The following is a 20717-nucleotide window of genomic DNA, read 5'->3' on the forward strand; positions in this document are numbered from 1 at the left end:
TCTTTAACCTGTTTTCAATTAAACGCCGGCTTTAATTAAGCCATGCTTTTAATTAAACCGTGTTTTTCCAGCCCGTGCTGCTTTTCCACCCTTCCCTCACCTGGGGAGCAGCCCCAGGGCCGGAGCAGCCCCGAGGCTCCTCTGTCCCCTCGGTGCCACCCGCTGTGTCCCCAGTGCCACCTCAGCGGGGTCCCCTCACCCCCCAGCACCACTTTTGTCACCGCGGTGCCACCTCTGTCCCCTCGGGGCCACCGCGGAGGTGTCGCCTTTGATGGGGATGGGGACGGCAGGAGCGGCTCTGATTAATTCCAGGAGCAGCTGGAAAACAACCGGGGCTGGGGAGAGCCAGGCTGGCACGGGGACAGCGTGGGGACAACGTGGGGACAGTGCAGGGACACAGGGACAACGTGGGGACAATGTGGGGACAGTTTGGGGACACCACGGGGACACCGCCAGGAGCTGGCCCAGCCTGCAGCATCCTCGTCCCTTGTGGTCCTTGTCCCGCGTGACACCGGGGGACAGATGGGGACAGATGTGTCACCTCAGGGTGAGGAGGCCACTGGGGTCACCGAGCTCTTGGGGACAGCCGGGCCATTGTCACCAGTGGTACTTCTTGTGTCACCAATGTCACCTCCTCTGTGGGGGCTCTGTGCCAGCCCCAGTGTCCATCCTGGTGTCCATCCCTAATGTCCATTCCCGGTGTCCATTCCCAATGTCCATCCTTGTGTCCATCCCCAGTGTCCATTCCCAGTGTCCATCCTGGTGTCCATCCTTTTGTCCATCCCATGTCCATCCCCAGTGTCCATCCTTGTGTCCATCCCCAGTGTCCATCCTTTTGTCCATCCCATGTCCATCCCATGTCCATCCCCAGGGTCCATCCCCAGTGTCCATCCCCAATGTCCATCCTTTTGTCCATCCCATGTCCATCCCCAATGTCCATCCTTGTGTCCATCCCCAATGTCCATCCTTGTGTCCATCCCCAGTGTCCATCCCCAGTGTCCATCCCCAATGTCCATCCCATGTCCATCCTCAGTGTCCATCCTTGTGTCCATCTCCAGTGTCCATCCCCAGTGTCCATCCTTGTGTCCATCTCCAGTGTCCATCCCCAGTGTCCATCCTTTTGTCCATCCTTGTGTCCATCCCCAGTGTCCATCCCCAGTGTCCATCCCCAGTGTCCATCCTTGTGTCCATCCCCAGTGTCCATCCCCAGTGTCCATCCCCAGTGTCCATCCTTGTGTCCATCCCCAGTGTCCATCCCCAGTGTCCATCCCCAGTGTCCATCCTTTTGTCCATCCCATGTCCATCCCCAGTGTCCATCCCCAGTGTCCATCCTTGTGTCCATCCCCAGTGTCCATCCCCAGTGTCCATCCTTGTGTCCATCCCCAGTGTCCATCCCCAGTGTCCATCCCCAGTGTCCATCCTTTTGTCCATCCCATGTCCATCCCCAGTGTCCATCCCCAATGTCCATCCTGTGTCCATCCCCATTTTCCATCCCTGTTTTCCATCTCCAGTCCCATCCCTCATGTCCACCCCCAATGTCCACACCCATTGTCCACACCCTTATTTTCCACCCTTATTTTCCACCCCCATTGTTCACCCCTGGTGTCCACCCCACTGTCCACCTCTATTTTTCACCCCCGTTGTCCATCCCTATCGTCCATCCCTGCTGTCCATCCCCATGTCCACCCCTCTGTTCACCCCAGCGTCCACCCCCAGTGTCCACTCTCAATGTCCACTACCAATGTCCGTCCCCAATGTCCCCCCTCATTGTCCGCCCTTATTTTCCATCCCCATTGTCCACCCCGATGTCCACCCTATTTTCCACCCCCGTGTCCATTCTCAATGTCCACCCCTGATGTCCAGCCCCATTGTCCAACCTCATTTTCCATCCCTATTTTCCACCCCAGTGTCCATCCCCAATGTCCACTCCATTCTCAGTGTCCACCCCTATTTTCCACGCTCAATGTTCACCCCCATTGTCCACCCCTGCCGAGTGTCCACCTCCATTGTTCACCCCATTGTCCACCACAGTGTCCACCTCTATTTTCCACCCCCAATGTGCATTTGCAGTGTCCACCTCATTGTCCACCCCTACTTTACACCTCAATTTTCCACCCCCGTATCCACCCCAGTGTCCATCCTGCATCCATCCCCATTTTCCACCTCTATTTTTTACCTCCAGTGTCCATCCCCGTTGTCCACCCCATTTTTCATTCCCATGTCCACCCCCAATGTCCACCACAGCGTCTACCCCCATTTTCCATCCCTATTTTCCACCTCCAGTGTCCATCCCCAATGTCCACCCTGGTGTCCACCCCAATGTCCACCCCCAATGACCACCCCATGTCTACCCCTGTGTCCACCCCTATTTTCAACCCGCAATGTCCATTCTCAGTGTCCACCCCTGTGTCCACCACAGTGTCCACCCCTGCTTTCTATCCCTGTTTTCCACCTCCAATGTCCACCCTCAGTGTCCATCCCCAATGTCCACCCTCAGTGTCCATCCCCAATGTCCACCCTAAGGGTCCATCCTGTGTCCATCCCCATCTTCCATCCCTATTTTCCATCCCAATGTCCATTCTCAATGTCCACCCCCGTGTCCCCCGTGTTGCTCCCGCCCTGTGCAGCCCCACCTGTCCTTGTCCCTGTCCCTGTCCTTGTCCCTGTCCCTGTCCTTGTCCCGGTCCCTGTCCCTGTCCCTGTCCCTGTCCCTGTCCCTGTCCCGGTCCCTGTCCCGGTCCCGGTCCCGGTCCCTGTGCCTGTCCCTGTCCCTGTCCCGGTCCCGGTCCCGCTCCCGGTCCCTGTCCCGGTCCCTGTCCCTGTCCTGGTCCTTGTCCCGGTCCCTGTCCCTGTCCCTGTCCCTGTCCCGGTCCCTGTCCTGGTCCTTGTCCCGGTCCCTGTCCCTGTCCCGGTCCTTGTCCCGGTCCTTGTCCCGGTCCCTGTCCCGGTCCCTGTCCCGGTCCCTGTCCCTGTCCCGGTCCCTGTCCCTGTCCCTGTCCCTGTCCCTGTCCCTGTCCCGGTCCTTGTCCCGGTCCCGGCGCTCCCAGTGCCGGCCGCAGCCCCGCACGTGCCGGGCCGGGCCGTTCCGTTCCGAGCAGGGCCGGGCCGGGAGCGCCGCGGGATCTGGAGCACTCGGTGGCCCCGGGGCCGGGCTTTGGCCCCGCCGGGACAGCGGCAGAGCCGGCCCGGGCGGTCCCGGAACGGCGGAAGGGCCGAGAGCGGCCCCGGGGCAGAGCCGGGCCGGGCGGGGCCGGGATGGGCACGGCTGTGGCACGGGAGAGGGGACATGGGACAGACGGGACACGGCATGGAGGGACACGGAGCGGGGGGGGACGTGGCACTGAGGGGACGTGGGACTGAGGGGGGACATGGCACTGAGGGGACATGGGACGGAAAGGGGGAAGTGGCACTGAGGAGGGATGTGGCACAGAGAGGGGACATGGCACTGAGGAGGGATGTGGCACAGAGAGGGGACATGGCACTGAGGGGACATGGGGCTGAGGGGGGACATGGCACTGAGGGGACATGGGACGGAAAGGGGGAAGTGGCACTGAGGAGGGATGTGGCACAGAGAGGGGACATGGCACTGAGGGGACATGGGACTGAGGGGGGACATGGCACAGAGAGGGGACATGGCACTGAGGGGACATGGCACTGAGGGGACATGGGACTGAGGGGGGACATGGCACAGAATGGGACAAGGCACGGAGAGGGGGGCACAGGAAGAAAAGGGGTGACAGCACCAAGAGGGGGTCACACACTGGGGCAGGGTCACTGTCACCCACTGCCACATGGCCCTGTCCCAGCTCCTCCATCCCTGCCACTGTCCCTGTCCCCAAGGGCTCCATCCAGTGCCATGTGCCACCATCCCAGTTCTTCCACCCGCTGCCATGTCACTGTCCCAACTTCTCCACCCATTCCTCTGTTCCTGTCCCATCTTCTGCTGTCACCTCCCTGTCCCCAACGCTTCATTCACTGCTGCGGCCCTGTCCCAGCTCCTCCATCCCTGCCATTGTCCTTGTCCCCAAGGATTCCATCCAGTGCCATGTGTCACTGTCCCATCTCCTCCATCCCTGCCATTGTCCCTGTCCCCAAGGATTCCATCCAGTGCCATGTGTCACTGTCCCATCTCCTCCATCCCTGCCATTGTCCCTGTCCCCAAGGATTCCATCCAGTGCCATGTGTCACTGTCCCAGCTCCTCCATCCCTGCCACTGTCACTGGGTGGGAGTGACATCCCTGCCATTGTCCCTGTTCCCAAGGGTTCCATCCAGTGCCAGGTGTCATTGTCCCATCTCCTCCATCTGCTGCCACGTTCCTGTCCCCAAGGGCTCCATCCAGTGCCATTTGTCACTGTCCCAGTTCCTCCATCTGCTGCCACGTTCCTGTCCCCATGGGTTCCATCCATCCAGTGCCATGTGTCACTGTCCCAGCTCCTCCATCCCTGCCACTGTCACTGGGTGGGAGTGACATCCCTGCCATGTCACTGTCCCCAAGGGTTCCATCCATCCAGTGCCGTGTGTCACTGTCCCAGCTCCTCCATCCCTGCCACTGTCACTGGGTGGGAGTGGGGAGTGACATCCCTGCCATGTCACTGTCCCCAAGGGTTCCATCCAGTGCCATGTGTCACTGTCCCAGCTCCTCCATCCCTGCCGTGTCCCTCTCCCTGCTGACCGTGTCCCTGTCCCCCAGGGTTCCATCCCTGCCATGTCCCTGACCCCTTGACCGTGTCCCTGTCCCTGCCACCCCACCCTGTCCCCGTGGTCCCGGTGCGGTGCCCGCTGCCCGCTGCCCGGTGCCCGCTGCCCGGTGCCCGGGGCCGGTCCGTAGGAGGGACCCGCATCCCTCAAACCCCGCTCCGGCCACACCTTTAATCCCTGCGAGCCGCGCTGCGAGCCCCGAACCCTGCGTGCCCGAGCTGCCACCTCCATCCCACCGTCCCCGCTGTCCCCCCCAGCGTCCCCTCGCTGTCCCCCCGTGTCCGGCCGGGGTCCGGCGGGCCGGGCGCTCCCTAATTAGGGGGTGCGAGCGGAGCAGGGCGGCAGCCACGCACAGCTCGGAGCCACTCACTCATCCCGCAGGAATCCTCGCCACGGGGAGGCGCGGCCCCGGCACAGCGCCTAAAAGGGCCCCGCGCGGGCCGGCTGCTCTCGGAGCCTTCCTGCACCCTCCTCATCCTCCTCATCCTCATCCTCCTCCTCGTGCGCGGCGCCATGGCACGGCACGGCGCCAGCCTGCTGCTGCTGCTGCTCGGCATGATGCCAGGTACGAGCGGGCACCGCGGGGGCTCCGAGCGGCGCGGCGGAGCGAGGGGCGCGCACCTGGGCACAGCTGGGCACACCTGGGGCTCCTGGCACGCCTGGGGCTCCTGGCACACCTGGGGCACACCTGGGGCTCCTATCACATCTGGGGCACACCTGGGGACACTTGGGCACACACCTAGGGCACACCTGGGACTCCTGGGCACACCTGGGGCTCCTGGCACAGCTGGGGTACTGGGCACACCTGGGGCTCCTGGCACACCTGGGGCTCCTGGCACAGCTGGGGTACTGGGCACACCTGGGGCTCCTGGCACACCTGGGGCTCCTGGCACACCTGGGGCACACCTGGGGCTCCTATCACACCTGGGGCACACCTGGGGACACTTGGGCACACACCTAGGGCACACCTGGGACTCCTGGCACACCTGGGACTCCTGGCACACCTGGGGTACTGGGCACACCTGCAGCCCTAGGCACACCTGGGGCTCCTATCATACCTGGGGCACACCTGGGGACACTTGGGCACACACCTAGGGCACACCTGGGACTCCTGGGCACACCTGGGGCTCCTGGCACACCTGGGGTACTGGGCACACCTTGGGGACACCTGGGGCACAGCTGGGGCTCCTGGCACCTTGGACCCGGCACCTGGACCTTGGGCTCCTGTGACACCTGTGGCTCTGGGCACACCCCTGAGGCACACCTGGGGCACACCTGGGGACACTTGGGCACACACCTGGGGCACACCTGGGACTCCTGGGGCACACCTGGGGCTCCTGGCACACCTGTGGCCACCACCAGGGTCTGGTGCTGGTTTTTGGTGTTGCAGGTGTGGGGTTTTTGGGGTTGCAGGTGTGGCATCTTTGGGGTTACAGGTGTGGGGTTTTGGGGGTTACAGGTGTGGAGGTTTTGGTGCTTCCAGGTGTGGGACCCTTGGGGATGCCAGGTGTGGGGTTTTTGGGGTTACAGGTGTGGGGTTTTTGGTGCTTCCAGGTGTGGGGTTTTTGGGGTTACAGGTGTGGGGGTTTTGGGGTTACGGGTGTGGGGTTTTGGGGTTGCAGGTGTGGGGTTTTGGTGCTTCCAGGTGTGGGGTTTTTGGGGTTACAGGTAGGGGGTTTTGGTGCTTCCAGGTGTGGGGTTTTGGGGGTTACAGGTGTGGGGTTTTTGGGGTTACGGGTGTGGGGTTTTGGGGTTTACAGGTGTGGGGTTTTGGGTGCTTCCAGGTGTGGGGTTTTTGGGGGTTACAGGTGTGGGGTTTTGGGGTTACAGGTGTGGGGTTTTAGGGGTTACAGGTGTGGGGGTTTTGTGGTTGCAGGTGTGGGGTTTTGGTGCTTCCAGGTGTGGGGTTTTTGAGGTTGCAGGTGTGGGGGTTTGGGGGTTACAGGTGTGGGGTTTTGGGGTTACAGGTGTGGGGTTTTTGGGGTTACGGGTGTGGGGTTTTGGGGTTACAGGTGTGGGGTTTTTGGGGTTGCAGGTGTGGGGTTTTTGGGGTTACAGGTGTGGAGTTTTTGGGGTTGCAGGTGTGGGGTTTTTGGGGTTACAGGTGTGGGGTTTTGGGGGTTGCAGGTGCGAGGTTTTAGGGCTGTCAGGTGTGGGGTTGTTGAGGCTGCCAGGTGTGGATTTTTTGGGCTTGCAGGTGTGGGGTCAGGGGCTGCAGGTGTGGGGCGCTCTGGGTGTCGTTTTGGGGGTGACAGTGCCATTTCTGGGGGTGACAGTGCCATTTCAGGGGGTGGCAATGTCATTTTGAGGGAGGACGGTGCCATTTCGGGGAGGTGACAGCGTCATGGCAGTGCGCGCCAGCGCCATGTCGGGCTGTGACACTGCCATGTCGGGTGTGACAATGCCATTTTTGGAGGTGACAGTGCCATTTCTGGTGTGACAGTGCCACGTCGGGGTGTGACAATGCCATTTTGGGTGTAACAATGTCATTTTGAGGGGTGACAGTGCCATTTCTGGTGTGACAGCGCCTATTTGGGAGGTCACAGCGCCATTTCGGGGGTGACCATGCTGTTTAGGGGTGTGACAGTGCCATGTCGGGCTGTGATACTGCCATTTTGGGGTGTGACAGTGCCATTTTGGGGTGTGACAGTTCCATTTTGGGGGTGACCATGCTGTCTAAGGGAGTGACAACGCCATTTCGGGGGGTAACAATGTCATTTTGAGGGGTGACACCGCCATTTCTGGATGCGACACTGCCATGCCGGGCTGTGACAACGCCATTTCTGGGGGGTGACAGTGTCACTTTGAGGCGTAACGATGCCATTTTGAGGTGTAATAATGCCATTTCTGGGGGTAACAGTGTCACTTTGAGGCGTAACAATGCCATTTTGAGGTGTAACAATGCCATTTCTGGGGGTAACAGTGTCACTTTGAGGCGTAACGATGCCATTTTGAGGTGTAACAATGCCATTTCTGGGGGGTAACAGTGTCACTTTGAGGCGTAACAATGCCATTTTGAGGTGTAACAACGCCATTTCTGGGGGTAACAGTGTCACTTTGAGGCGTAACGATGCCATTTTGAGGTGTAACAATGCCATTTCTGGGGGTAACAGTGTCACTTTGAGGTGTAAAAATGCCATTTTGAGGCGTAACAATGCCATTTTGAGGTGTAACAACGCCATTTCTGGGGGTAACAGTGTCACTTTGAGGTGTAACGATGCCATTTTGAGGTGTAACAATGCCATTTCTGGGGGTAACAGTGTCACTTTGAGGTGTAAAAATGCCATTTTGAGGCGTAACAATGCCATTTTGAGGTGTAACAATGCCATTTCTGGGGGTAACAGTGTCACTTTGAGGTGTAACAATGCCATTTCTGGGGGTAACAGTGTCACTTTGAGGTGTAACAATGCCATTTCTGGGGGTAACAGTGTCACTTTGAGGCGTAACAATGCCGTTTTTGGTAGTGACAGCGCCACTTTGAGGTGTGACAATGTCACTTTGAGGGGTGACGGTGCCATGCCGGGCCGTGACAGTGCCACTGTGTCCCCCAGCTCTCCTGGTGGCCGTCAGGATCAACGGCAAGGGCCGCGAGGTTCTGTACCTGGCCAAGGGCGACTCGGTCAAGCTGGGCTGTCCGTATGTCCTGGAGCCCGAGGACAACGGACCCCAGGGCGTGGGTATCGAGTGGATCCAGATCAGCCCCGAGAGACCCAGCCCCGAGAACGTGGTGAGGGGAACGGGGGCACCGGGGGAAATGGGGGGCGAGGGAGGCTCGGATGGGAGGGGAGGGACAGAGGGGACAGAAAGGGACAGACAGGGAGTGACGGGGACACGAGGGACAGGGAAGGATGGAGAGGCATGGGGATGGACAGAGAGGGAGAGGGAGAGAGAGGGAGAGAGAGGGACAGGCAGGGGACAGGCAGGGACAAAAGGGACAGGAGGGATGGGGAGGGACAGGAGGGACAGACAGGACAGACAGGGGACAGGCAGGGACAAAAGGGACAGGAGGGACAGGGAGGGATAGGGAGGGACAGACAGGGGACAGGCAGGGACAAAAGGGACAGGAGGGATGGGGAGGGACAGGAGGGACAGACAGGACAGACAGGACAGACAGGGGACAGGTGGGATAGAGAGGGAGAGAAAGAGACAGGAACAGACAGGGACAGAGGGGACAAGTGGGACAGACAGGGACAGGGAGGGACAGAGGGACAGGGGAGGGAGGGGTGGGATAGAGAGACAGAGGGGACGGGGAAAGACAGGGAGGGACAGACAAGGACAGGAAAGGACAGACAGGACAGACAGGGGACAGGGAGGGACAGAGAGGGATGGGGAGGGACAGAGGGGACAGAGAGGGATGGCGAGGGACAGACAGGACAAGCAGGACAGACAGGGGACAGAGAGAGACAGGGGGGACAGGGAAAGACAAGGAGGGACAGACAGGACAGGAAAGGACAGACAGGGGACAGGGAGGAACTGATGGGACAGAGAGGGACAGGGAGGGACAGAGAAGGACAAGGATGGACAGACAGGGACAGGGAGGGACAGGGAAGGATGGAGAGGGATGGGGAGGGACAGAAAGGGACAGGCAGGGATAGAGAGGGACAGGGAAAGTCTGGAAGGGCAGGAAAATACCAGGCAAAGTCCAGAAATGCCGGGCAGGGGAACACCAGGCAGGGACAGGCAGGAGAAGCTGGGATGGCAGGGACAGGCAGGGACACAGAGGGACAGACAGGACAAGGAAAGTTGGGAAGGGCAGGGAAGGACCAGGCAGAGTCTGGAAGTGCTGGGATGGGAAGGATGAAGTGGGACAGACAGGATTGGGCAGGGCAGGGAAGGGACAGGAATGACAGGGAAGGAACAAGGAGGGACAGGCAGGACAAGCTGGGATGGGGTCAGATGGAGCCCAGCTGAGCAGGCAGGGACAGGCAGGGACAAAGAGGGTTGGGAAGGGCACAGAAGGACCAGGCTGGGTCTGGAAATGCAGGGATGGGAAGGATGAAGGAGGACAGGCAGGGACAGGCAGGGACAGACAGGACAGGCAGGATTTGGCAGGACAGGGAAGGAGAAGGCAGAGTCTGGAAGGATGAAGCAGGACAGGCTGGGAGGGGATGGGATCCATGGGATGGAGCCCAGCTGAGCAGGCAGGGACAGGCAGGACAGGCTGGACAAGCAGGGCAGGGAAGGTCTGGAAGGGCAGGAAAGGAACAGGCAGGAACAGGCAGGGACAGGCAGGGACAGGCAGGGCAGGACAGGACAGGGAAGGTCTGGCAGCGTCTGGGAAGGACCAGACAGGGCTGGGCTGGGGTGGAGCCCAGCCAGAGACGCAGGGACAGGCAGGGACAGGCAGGGAAAAACAGGGACAGGAAGGAAAGAAAGGAGGCGGCAGGGACAGGCAGCTGTAGGCAGGCACAGACAGGGACAGAGGGGACAGAAAAGGACCAGGAGGGGACACAGAGTCCAAGAAAGGAGGAGAAATGCCAGGACAGACAGGACAGGGAAGGATGAAAAGGGAGAGGCAGGAAAGGAACAGGCACAGATAGGAACAGGCAGGCCCTGAGCTGAGCCCAACCCTAACCCTAACCCTAACCCTAACCCTAACCCTAACCCTAACCCTAATTCTAACCCTAACCCTAACCCTTAACCTAACCCTAACCCTAACCCTAACTGTAACCCTAACCCTAACCCCTAACCCTAACCCTAACCCTAACCCTCACCCCTAACCCTAACCCTAACCCTAACCCTAATTCTAACCCTAACCCTAACCCTTAACCTAACCCTAACTGTAACCCTAACCCTAACTGCTAACCCTAACCCTAACCCTAACCCTAACCCTCACCCCTAACCCTAACCCTAACCCTAACCCTTAACCTAACCCTAACCCTAACCCCTAACCCTCACCCTCACCCTAACCCTCACCCTAGCCACATCCCTAATCCCAACCAACGCTAACCTAAAGTCAATCCAAGCCCTAACCAAATCCCAGACCCACGCCAACCCCAAATCCAGCCCCAAACCCAACCCAAACCCCAACCCAAACCCAACCAAAACCCCAACCTCAAACCCAACCCAACCCTAATCCTAACCAACCCAACTCAACACCAAACCCAACCCAAACCCAACTTAAACCAAACCCAACCCAAACCCCAGACCCATTCCAACCCAAAACCAAACCCAAACCAAACCAAACTCAACCCAAACCCAAACCCAAACCCAAACCCAAACCCAAACCAAACTCAACCCAAACCCAAACTCAAACCCAAACCAAACTCAACCCAAACCCAAACCCAAACCCAAACCAAACTCAACCCAAACCCAAACTCAAACCCAAACCAAACTAAACCCAAACCAAACTCAACCCAAACCCAAACCAAACTAAACCCAAACCCAAACTCAACCCAACCCAAACCCAAACCCAAACCCAAACCCAAACCCAAACCCAAACTCAACCCAAACCCAAACCCAAACCCAAACCCAAACCCAAACCCAAACTCAACCCAAACCCAAACCCAAACCCAAACCAAACTCAACCCAAACCCAAACCCAAATCAAACCCAACTCAAACCCATCCCCAAGCCCCACCCGCAGTGTCCCCAAGGCCGCACTGACGCTGTCCCCGCGTCCCCGTGTCCCCAGTTCCTGTCCTACCAGGACCACCACGTGAACTACGGCAGCTCGGGGCTGCAGGACCGCGTGGCCTTCGTGCAGACGGACCCGGGCCAGCGCGACGCCTCCATCCGCGTGGCCGACCTGCAGGAGAGCGACACCGGCACCTACCAGTGCCGCGTCAAGAAGAACACGGTGGCCGTGCACGAGGTCATCGTCACCGTGCAAGGTGAGCGCGCGCCCGACGTGGCACCGCGGTGGCACCGGTGTGGCACCAATGGGGCACCGGTGGCGCCTCCCCGCCCCGCGCCGAGGTGGCGTTGGTTTGTTGTGGTCACACTGCTCTGTTGGTGGCACTGGCCGTGTCATCTGTGCCCCTCTAATGTGGCGCCCAATGTCCCCTGTCCCCTTCCTGGCTGGCCCCTGGTGGCACTGACAGTGTCACCTGTGCCCCTCTCATGTGGCCTCCATTGTCACCTGTGCCACTCCCAAGTCCCGTTCCTGGCTGGCCCCTGGTGGCACTGGTGGCCCCTCTTGTGTGGCCCTTGGTGGCCCTGACAATGTCCCCTGTCCTGTCCCCTTCCTGGCTGGCCCCTGGTGGCACTGGCAGTGTCACCTGTGCCCCTCTCATGTGGCCTCCATTGTCACCTGTGCCACTCCCAAGTCCCGTTCCCGGCTGGCTCCTGGTGGCACTGGCAGTGTCACTTGTGGCCCTTTCATGTGGCATTGCTGGTGTCACCTGAGCCCCTCTCATGTGGCCGCCGGTGGCACTGGCAGTGTCCCCTGTGCCACTCCCAAGTCTCCTTCCTGGCTGGCCCCTGGTGGCACTGGTGGCCCCTCTTGTGTGGCCCTTGGTGGCCCTGACAATGTCCCCTGTCCTGTCCCCTTCCTGGCTGGCCCCTGGTGGCACTGGCAGTGTCCCCTGTCCCACTCCCAAGTTCCCTTCCTGGGTGGCCCCTGGTGGCGCCTGTGGTGGTGCCACCTGTGTCCTCCCAGGTGTCCCCTGTGCCCCTCTCCTGTGGCCCTTGGTGGCCCTGACAATGTCCCCTGTCCCCCATGCAGGTGGCCCTGACAGTGTCCCGTGTCCCCCCCGCCCCAGGTGACTCCTGTCCCCCCACACTCCCAGGTGTCCCCTCTCCTGGGTGGCCCCTGGTGACTCTGAAGGTGTCCCCCTGAGTGTCCCCAACAGTGTCCCCTGTCCCTCCCTGGCTGTCCCTGCTGGTGTCCCCTCTGGTGTGGTGATGTCCCCTGACATGTCCCCACGTCCCCTGGGCTGTCCCTTGCCCCTGTCCCTGTGTCCCCTGCTGCTATCCCTGTGTCCCCTCTGGTGTGGTGATGTCCCCTGACATGTCCCCATGTCCCCTGGGCTGTCCCCTGCCCCTGTGTCCCCTCCTGTGTCCCGGTGTCCCCTGCCGTGTCCCAGTGTCCTCTCCTGTGTCCCCTGCCGTGTCCGTGTGTCCCCTCGGGTGTCCCGGTGTCCCCTGTTGCTGTCCCTTGGGCTGTCCCTGCCCCTGTCGCACTGTCCCCTGCCGTGTCCCGGTGTCCCCTGATGGTGTCTGTGTGTCCCCTGGGCTGTCCCCTCCGGTGTCGCACTGTCCCTGCCGGTGTCCCCTGCCCCTGTCCGTGTGTCCCCTGAGCTGTCCCCGTGTCCCCTGCTGTGTCCCGGTGTCCCCTGCCCCTGTTCCCGTGTCCCCTGGGCTGTCCCCTGAGCTGTCCCCGTGTCCCCTGACGTGTCCCGGTGTCCCCTGCCCCTGTCCCCGTGTCCCCTGCCGTGTCCCCTGAGTCGTCCCCGTGTCCCTCCCGTGTCCCGGTGTCCCCTGCCGTGTCCCCTGCCCCTGTTGTGTGTCCCCTGGGCTGTCCCCTGAGCTGCCGCCGTGTCCCCGTGTCCCGGTGTCCCGGACCGTGTCCCCTGAGCTGTCCCCGTGTCCCTGCCGTGTCCCGGTGTCCCCTGCCCCTGTCCCCGTGTCCCGGGCCGTGTCTCCTGAGCTGTCCCCGTGTCCCTCCCGTGTCCCGGTGTCCCCTGCCGTGTCCCCTGCCCGTGTTGTGTGTCCCCTGAGCTGTCGCGCTGTCCCGGTGTCCCGGGCCGTGTCCCCTGAGCTGTCGCAGTGTCCCCTGCCTGTGTCCCAGTGTCCCCTGCCATGTCCCCTGCCCCTGTCCGTGTGTCCCCTGCCGTGTCCCCTGAGCTGTCCCCGTGTCCCTCCCGTGTCCCGGTGTCCCCTGCCGTGTCCCCTGCCCCTGTTGTGTGTCCCCTGAGCTGTCGCGGTGTCCCCTGCCTGTGTCCCGGTGTCCCGGGCCGTGTCCCGGTGTCCCTCCCGTGTCCCCTGGGCTGTCCCCGTGTCCCGGTGTCCCTCCCGTGTCCCGGTGTCCCGGGCCGTGTCCCCTGAGCTGTCCCCATGTCCCCTGAGCTGTCCCCGTGTCCCGGTGTCCCGGTGTCCCTCCCGTGTCCCCTGGGCTGTCCCGGTGTCCCCTGCTGTGTCCCGGTGTCCCGGTGTCCCCTGACGCGTGCCCGTGTCCCAGCAGAGAAGCCGGCGGCCCCGCAGTGCTGGAGCGAGGGGGAGCTGATCGAGGGGGGGTCGGTGCTGCTGCGCTGCTTCAGCCGGGGGGGCACCGCGCCCCTCTCGTACCAGTGGGCAAAGCTGGCAGAGGGCTACGGCGGGGGGCGCCTGCCCGCGGGCACCCTGCAAGGTGGGTCTGGGGGCACCGGGGGGCACAGAGGGCATTTGGGGGGCATTTGGGGGTGTCTCTGCCCGTGGGCACCCTGCAAGGTGGGTCTGGGGGCACCAAGGGCATTTGGGGGGGATCTGGGGGGTTTGGGGGTGTCTCTGCCCGCGGGCACCCTGCAAGGTGGGTCTGGGGGCACCAAGGGCATTTGGGGGGCATCTGGGGGGTTTGGGGGTGTCTCTGCCCATAGGCACCCTGCAAGGTGGGTCTGGGGGCACCGAGGTGGGTCTGGGGGCACGGGGTGGGGGGGAATTGGGGGTTCTGGGGGGCTTTGGGGTGCCCCTGTGCTCAGATACCCTGCAAGGTGGGTCTGGGGGCTCAGGGGGGCACCGAGGGCATTTGGAGGGGATTTGGGGGTGTCTCTGCCCGCGGGCACCCTGCAAGGTGGGTCTGGGGGCACCAAGGGCATTTGGGGGGGATCTGGGGGGTTTGGGGGTGTCTCTGCCCATAGGCACCCTGCAAGGTGGGTCTGGGGGCACCAAGGTGGGTCTGGGGGCTCAGGGGGGCACCGAGGGCATTTGGGGGAGATTTGGGGGTGTCTCTGCCCGCGGGCCCCCTGCAAGGTGGGTCTGGGGGCTCAATGGGCATTTGGGGGGGATCTGGGGGATTTGGGGGTGTCTCTGCCCATGGGCACCCTGCAAGGTGGCTCTGGGGGCACCAAGGTGGGTCTGGGGGCACCGAGGTGGGTCTGGGGGCACCGGGGGGGGAATTGGGGGTTCTGGGGGGTTTGGGAGGGTCCCACGTCTGTGTGTCCGTGCGTCTGTGGGTTCATGTCCGTGTGTCCATGTGTCCCCACGTCCTGGTATCCCTGTCCCCGTGTCCCTGTGTGTCCCCATGTCCGTGTGTCCATGTCCCTGTGTCCATCCATGTCCGTGTGTCCCTGCGTGTGTCCCCATGTCCTTGTGTCCCTGTCCATGTGTCTGTGTGTCCGTGTGTCCATGTCTGTGTGTCCTCGGCTGTGTGTCCCCGAGTCCGTCCATGTCCCCGTGTCCCTGTGTGTCCTCATGTCCCCATGTCCGTCCATGTCCCTGTGTCCCTGCGTGTCCCTGTGTCTGTCCATGTCTCTATGTCTGTCCGTGTCCCCGTGTCCCCTCTCTCCCTCTCTGGGACGTGTGGGTGACACCGAGGTGACAGTGCCCCGGTGACACCGAGGTGACAGTGCCACCCGTGCCATCCCAGGCCGTGCCCCCGGTGACCTCCTGATCCGCAGCCTGACCGTCAGCCACGCTGGCACCTACCAGTGCCGTGTCACCAACCGCGTGGGCTACTCGGTGTGCCAGCTGAACCTGAGCCCCGGGCCACGTGAGTGACACTGGGGACATCGGGGACATTGGGGACACTGGGGACACTGGGGACATTGGGGACATTGGGGGCAATGGGGACAATGGGGACATTGGGGGCAATGGGGACAATGGGGACACTGGGGACATTGGGGGCATCATTGGGGACATTGGGGACACTGGGGACACTGGGGACACTGGGGACATTGGGGACATTGGGGGCATCATTGGGGACACTGGGGACATTGGGGACATTGGGGACATTGGGGGCAATGGGGACATTTGGGACATTGGGGACACTGGAGACATCATTGGGGACATTGGGGACATTGGGGACATTGGGGTGTGCCAGCTGAACCTGAGCCCCGGGCCACATGAGTGACACTGGGGACATTGGGGGCAATGGGGACATTGGGGACATTGGGGGCAATGGGGACATTGGGGACATTGGGGACATTGGGGTGTGCCAGCTCAACTTGAGCCTGGGGCCACGTGAGTGACACTGGGGACACTGGAGACATCATTGGGGACATTGGGGACATCATTGGGAGCAATGGGGACATTGGGGACACAGGGCTGAACCTGAGCCCGGGACCACGTGAGTGACACTGGGGACACTGGGGACACTGGGGACATTGGGGACATCACTGGGGACATTGGGGACATCATTGAGGACACTGGGGACATTGGGGACATCACTGGGGACATTGGGGACATTAGGGTGTGCCAGCTCAACCTGAGCCCGGGGCCACGTGAGTGACATTGGGGACATCATTGGGGGCAATGGGGACATTGGGGACACTGGGGACATTGGGGGGTGACACAGGGTGGCACCAGCATGTCTCAGCTCCCAAGGGTGACCCCGTGTGGCACCAGGGGTGGCTCTGGGTTGGCACCAGGGTGTCCCTGGGCTCCAGGCTGGCACTGCAGCGTCCCTGGGTGGCACCATGGTGGCCCCGTGGTGGCAGCGGGGGCTGGCAGTGACAGCCGTGTCCCCGTGCCAGGCGGGCGCCAGGCTGGCATCATCGTGGGCTCCATCCTGGGCTCGCTGCTCCTGCTCAGCCTCCTGGGGCTGCTCATCTGGGCACTGATCGCCCGCTACCAGCGCAAGGAGTGCCAGCGCGCCTGCAGCGACTGCCGGTGGGTGGCACGGGGTGGCACGGGGTGGCACTGGGCTGTACTGGGCTCTAATGGGCTCTGTTGGTCTCTACTGGGCACCAGTGACTGGCACTGGGCTGTACTGGGCTGTACTGGGCACCAGTGACTGGCACCACTGGGGTCCAGTGGTCACCACTGGCTGCTACTGGGCACAACCGGGGACAAACGGGCACCAATGGGTGACACTGGGTGGGTGGCACCAACTACTGGTGGGTGCCAGGGGGACACCGAGGGTTCTGATGGGTGCCACCAGGTGCAGAGGGTGGCACATGGCACTGAGGGACACCAAGGGTGTCACCAAGCAGGGGTGGGTGCCAGGGGGACACCAAGGGGTGCCAGTGAGTGCCACCAAGCTCGTGTGGGTGGCACAGGGTGCTGAGGGGCACAAAGGGACACCAAGGGGTGCCAATGGGTGCCACCAAGCACAGGAGGGTGGCACAGGGCACTGAGGGTCACCAAGGGGTGCCAATGGGTGCCACCAAGCACAGGAGGGTGGCACAGGGCACCGAGGGACACCAAGGGGTGCCAATGGGTGCCACCAAGCTCGGATGGGTGGCACAGGGCACTGAGGGCGACCTAGAAGTGTCACCAAGCAGGGGTGGGTGGCACAGAGCACTGATGGCCACCAAGAGGTGCCAATAGGTGCCACCAAACCCCTCGCGACACCACGGGGCGGCGCCAAACCCCCTTTCCCCAAGCGCCACCCACCCCCTGGCGGCGCCACCTGACGATGTCACCGCGCTGTCCCCGCAGGAGCAGCACGGGTGGCACCATGCCCCGGCCGTGCGCCGCCTGTGCCCACCACTCGTACTCCCCGCATGGCATCAGCTACATGCAGTGCCAGCACGGCGACGGCGACGAGCGCGCGGCCGCGCTGCTCTGCAACGACGGCATGCGACACCAGGTCACCTGTCCCGCGCTGTGACACCGCGGCCACCCGGCGGCGACGGCGACAACGACAGAGACAACGACACAGAGAGCCCGCCCGACAAAGCGACGGCAGCAGCGGCTCCGCCAGCCCAAAAAATCCTTTAAAAGCTTCTTCGAATTCCTACAGAATTCTTCCCGAAATCCCACGGGATCGTACACACAAGGCCAGAGGATTCCCTCCCAAAAATTCCATAAAATATTTCAAAAACCCACAAAATTCCGTAAAATCTTCAAAATGCCCCCCAAAAAAATTCTGTCCTGGAGCTCCCTCGCGGGGCCACTACACGAACAGAGACAGGGACAGTGAGTCCGCAAAAGCGACGGCAGGAGTGGCTCCTGAAGCCCAAAAAAAACCTTAAAAAGTTTCAAAATCCTACTAAATTCCACAGAATTCCTACCAAAATGCCATAAAATTCTTTAAAATCCCCAAAACTTCGTTTCCTGGGGCGCCCTCGTGTGGCCACTACAGGGACAGAGACAGGACAGCAAAAGTGACGGCAGGAGTGGCTCCTGAAGCCCAAAAAAACCTTAAAAAGTTTCAAAATCCTACTAAATTCCACAGAATTCCTACCAAAATGCCATAAAATTCTTTAAAATCCCCAAAACTTCGTTTCCTGGGGCGCCCTCGTGTGGCCACCACGGGGACAGGGACGGGGACAGCGACACGGACAGCCCACCTGACAAAGTGACGGCAGCAGCGGCTCCGCCAGCCCAAAAAATCCTTTAAAAGCTTCGAATTCCTACAGAATTCTTCCCGAAATCCCACAGGATCGTACACACAATGCCAGAGGATTCCCTCCCAAAAATTCCATAAAATATTTCAAAAACCCACAAAAATTCCCACGGAATTCCGTAAAATCTTCAAAATCCCCAAAACAAAAATTCTGTCCTGGAGCTCCCTCGTGGGGCCACTACAGGGACAGAGACAGGACAGCAAAAGTGACGGCAGGAGCGGTTCCTGAAGCCCAAAAAAAACCTTAAAAAGTTTCAAAATCCTACTAAATTCCACAGAATTCCTACCAAAATGCCATAAAATTCTTTAAAATCCCCAAAACTTCGTTTCCTGGGGCGCCCTCGTGTGGCCACCACGGGGACAGGGACGGGGACAGCGACACGGACAGCCCACGCGACAAAGTGACGGCAGGAGCGGCTCCCGAAGCCAAAAAACCTTAAAAAGATTCAAAATCCTACAAAATTCTTCCCAAAATCCCACGGAATCGTACACAATGCCAGAGAATTCCTCCCAAAAGTTCCATGAAATATTTCAAAACCCACAAAAATTCCCACGGAATTCCATAAAATCCTTTAAAAGCCCCCAAAAATTCCTGTCCTGGAGCGCCCTCGTGTGGCCACCACGGGGACGAGGATGGGGACAGCGACAGAAAGAGCCCGCGTGACAAAGGGACGGCAGGAGCGGCTCCCGAAGCCCAAAAAACCCCCAAAAAACCTCAAAACCTCCCAGAATCCCTCCCAAAATTCCATAAAATATTTCAAAATCCCCCAAAAATTCCTGTCCTGGAGCGCCCTCGTGTGGCCACCACGGGGACAGCGACAGAAAGCGCCAGCCGGACAAAGTGACGGCAGGAGCGGCTCCCGAAGCCAAAAACCCCCTAAAACCTCAAAATCCCACAGAATTCCCCCAAAAATTCCATAAAATCCGTCAAAAGCCCCTCAAAAATTCCTGTCCTGGAGCGCCCTCGCGTGGACAGCGACAGAAAAAGCCCGCCCGACAAAGTGACGGCAGGAGCGGCTCCCGAAGCCCAAAAAAACCCTAAAAAACTTCAAAATCCTACAAAATTCCTGCCGAAATCCCACAGAATTGCTACCAAAATCCCATAAAATCCTTTAAAATCCCCCAAAATTCCTTTCCTGGGGCTCCCTTGCGGGGCCACCACGGGGACAGCGACGGCGAGAGCCGGTCTACAAAAGCCACGGCAGGAGCGGCTCCCGAAGCCCGAAAAACCTTAAAACCGCTCAAAATCCTACAAAATTGCCCCCAAAATCCCATAAAATCCTTCAAAATCCCACAAAATTCCTTTTCTGGAACTCCCTCGCGGGGCCACCACGGGGACAGGGACGGGGACGGTGACACAAAGAGCCAGCCCGACAAAGCGACGGCAGCAGCGGCTCCCGAAGCCCAAAAAAACCCTAAAAACCCTCAAAATCCTACTAAACCCCACAGAATTCCCCTCAAAATTCCATAAAATCTTACAAAATCCCACAAAAATTCCTGTCCTGGAGCTCCCTCATGGGGCCACCAAGGTGACGGTGACAGCGACAGCCTGCCCGACAAAGTGACGGCAGCAGCGGCTCCCGAAGCCCAAAAAAAAACCCTAAAAACCCTAAAAATCCTACAAAATGCCCCAAATCCCCTCCCTCCCCTGTTTTTTTTTGCTTAATTTTTGGGGTTTGGCCCCTTTTTTTATGATCCCCCCCATTCCCAGTTTCCCCAGTCTCATCCCAGTCCCCCCCACGGTGTCATTGTCACCCTCTGTCCCCGCCCCCACATTTGGGATTTTTTGGGGTTTTTTTTTTGGGGCCGGTTCGGAACGGAGCGAAAGGAAAACGAACCCCGAAACCAGGAAGAAAAAAAATATGGAGAAAAAGGGAAAAGAAAAAAAAAAATGAAAAAATGGAATAAAATTGAGAGAATTGAGATGGGAGTGGCGTGACGGGGACAGAGGGGACAGGGAGGGGACAGGGAGGGGACAGAGGAGACAGGGATGGGGACAAAGGTGACAAAAATGGTGAAAAGGACAGGGGCAAGGATGGGGACATGGAGGGGACACAGAGGGGACAGGGACAGAGGGGACAGGACATTCCAAACCAAGGATGCCCAGAGGTGACACCGGTGTCCCCAACCCGCCCCTCTCAGTGGCCTGAGGTGGCTTCTGTCCCCTCCACAGGGGGACACGGGGCTGAGGGGACACGGGGGTGGGGAGGGGAACAGGGGACGTGTCCCTGTCCCTGTCCCCTGCTGTCCTTATTTTATTCCCTGTCCCTGTCCTTTCGTGTCCCCTCCTGTCCCTTCATGTCCCTGTCCCCATCCCTGTCCCTTCGTGTCCCTGTCCCTGTCCCCTGCCATCCCTTCATGTCCCCATCCCTCTCCCCATCCCTTTGTGTCCCCTCCTGTCCCTGTCCTCGTCCCCATCCCTGTCCTATTCTCTCCTGTCCCCGTCCTCATCCCTGTCCCCTCCTTGTCCCCTTCGTGTCCCTGTCCCCTCCTTGTCCCCTTCGTGTCCCTGTCCCCATCCCTGTCCCCTCCTGTCCCTATCCCTTCGTGTCCCTGTCGCTGTTCCCTCCTGTCCCTTCACGTCCCCAACCCT

General features: G+C 60.5%; 2 protein-coding genes across 5 annotated transcripts in view; one reads left to right on the forward strand and one right to left on the reverse strand.

Annotated features, from left to right (window-relative positions):
* The window catches only part of LOC132084808 (Fc receptor-like protein 3), a 23398-nt gene extending 18184 nt beyond the window's left edge, over positions 1-5214 (reverse strand). The window contains exons 1-2 of the mRNA XM_059490063.1: positions 5070-5214; positions 4751-5010 (exon numbers count right to left, since the gene is read on the reverse strand). Coding sequence (XP_059346046.1) covers positions 4751-5010; positions 5070-5214 — 405 coding nt within the window. The remainder of the gene's footprint in view (positions 1-4750; positions 5011-5069) is intronic.
* Positions 5174-18516, forward strand: VSIG8 (V-set and immunoglobulin domain containing 8). Of its 4 annotated transcripts, none has more exons than XR_009420144.1 (8): positions 5174-5264; positions 8251-8426; positions 11333-11531; positions 13820-13987; positions 15203-15325; positions 16308-16443; positions 17215-17753; positions 18377-18516. XR_009420144.1 is itself a non-coding variant. In XM_059490458.1 (7 exons), the coding sequence occupies exons 1-7, from the start codon at positions 5213-5215 to the stop codon at positions 17384-17386; spliced, it is 1026 nt and encodes a 341-aa protein (XP_059346441.1). In that variant the 5' UTR covers positions 5174-5212; the 3' UTR covers positions 17387-17829. The 4 variants fall into 4 exon arrangements, 2 of the variants coding, with proteins under 2 accessions (XP_059346441.1, XP_059346442.1); XR_009420143.1 differs by lacking the exon at positions 18377-18516 and adding an exon at positions 17928-18204; XM_059490458.1 differs by lacking the exon at positions 18377-18516 and having other exon boundaries at positions 17215-17829.
* The last annotated feature ends 2201 nt before the right edge of the window (positions 18517-20717 follow it).

Source organism: Ammospiza nelsoni, chromosome 28, assembly GCF_027579445.1.
Source record: "Ammospiza nelsoni isolate bAmmNel1 chromosome 28, bAmmNel1.pri, whole genome shotgun sequence".
In the NCBI taxonomy this organism is placed as follows: Eukaryota; Metazoa; Chordata; class Aves; order Passeriformes; family Passerellidae; genus Ammospiza; species Ammospiza nelsoni.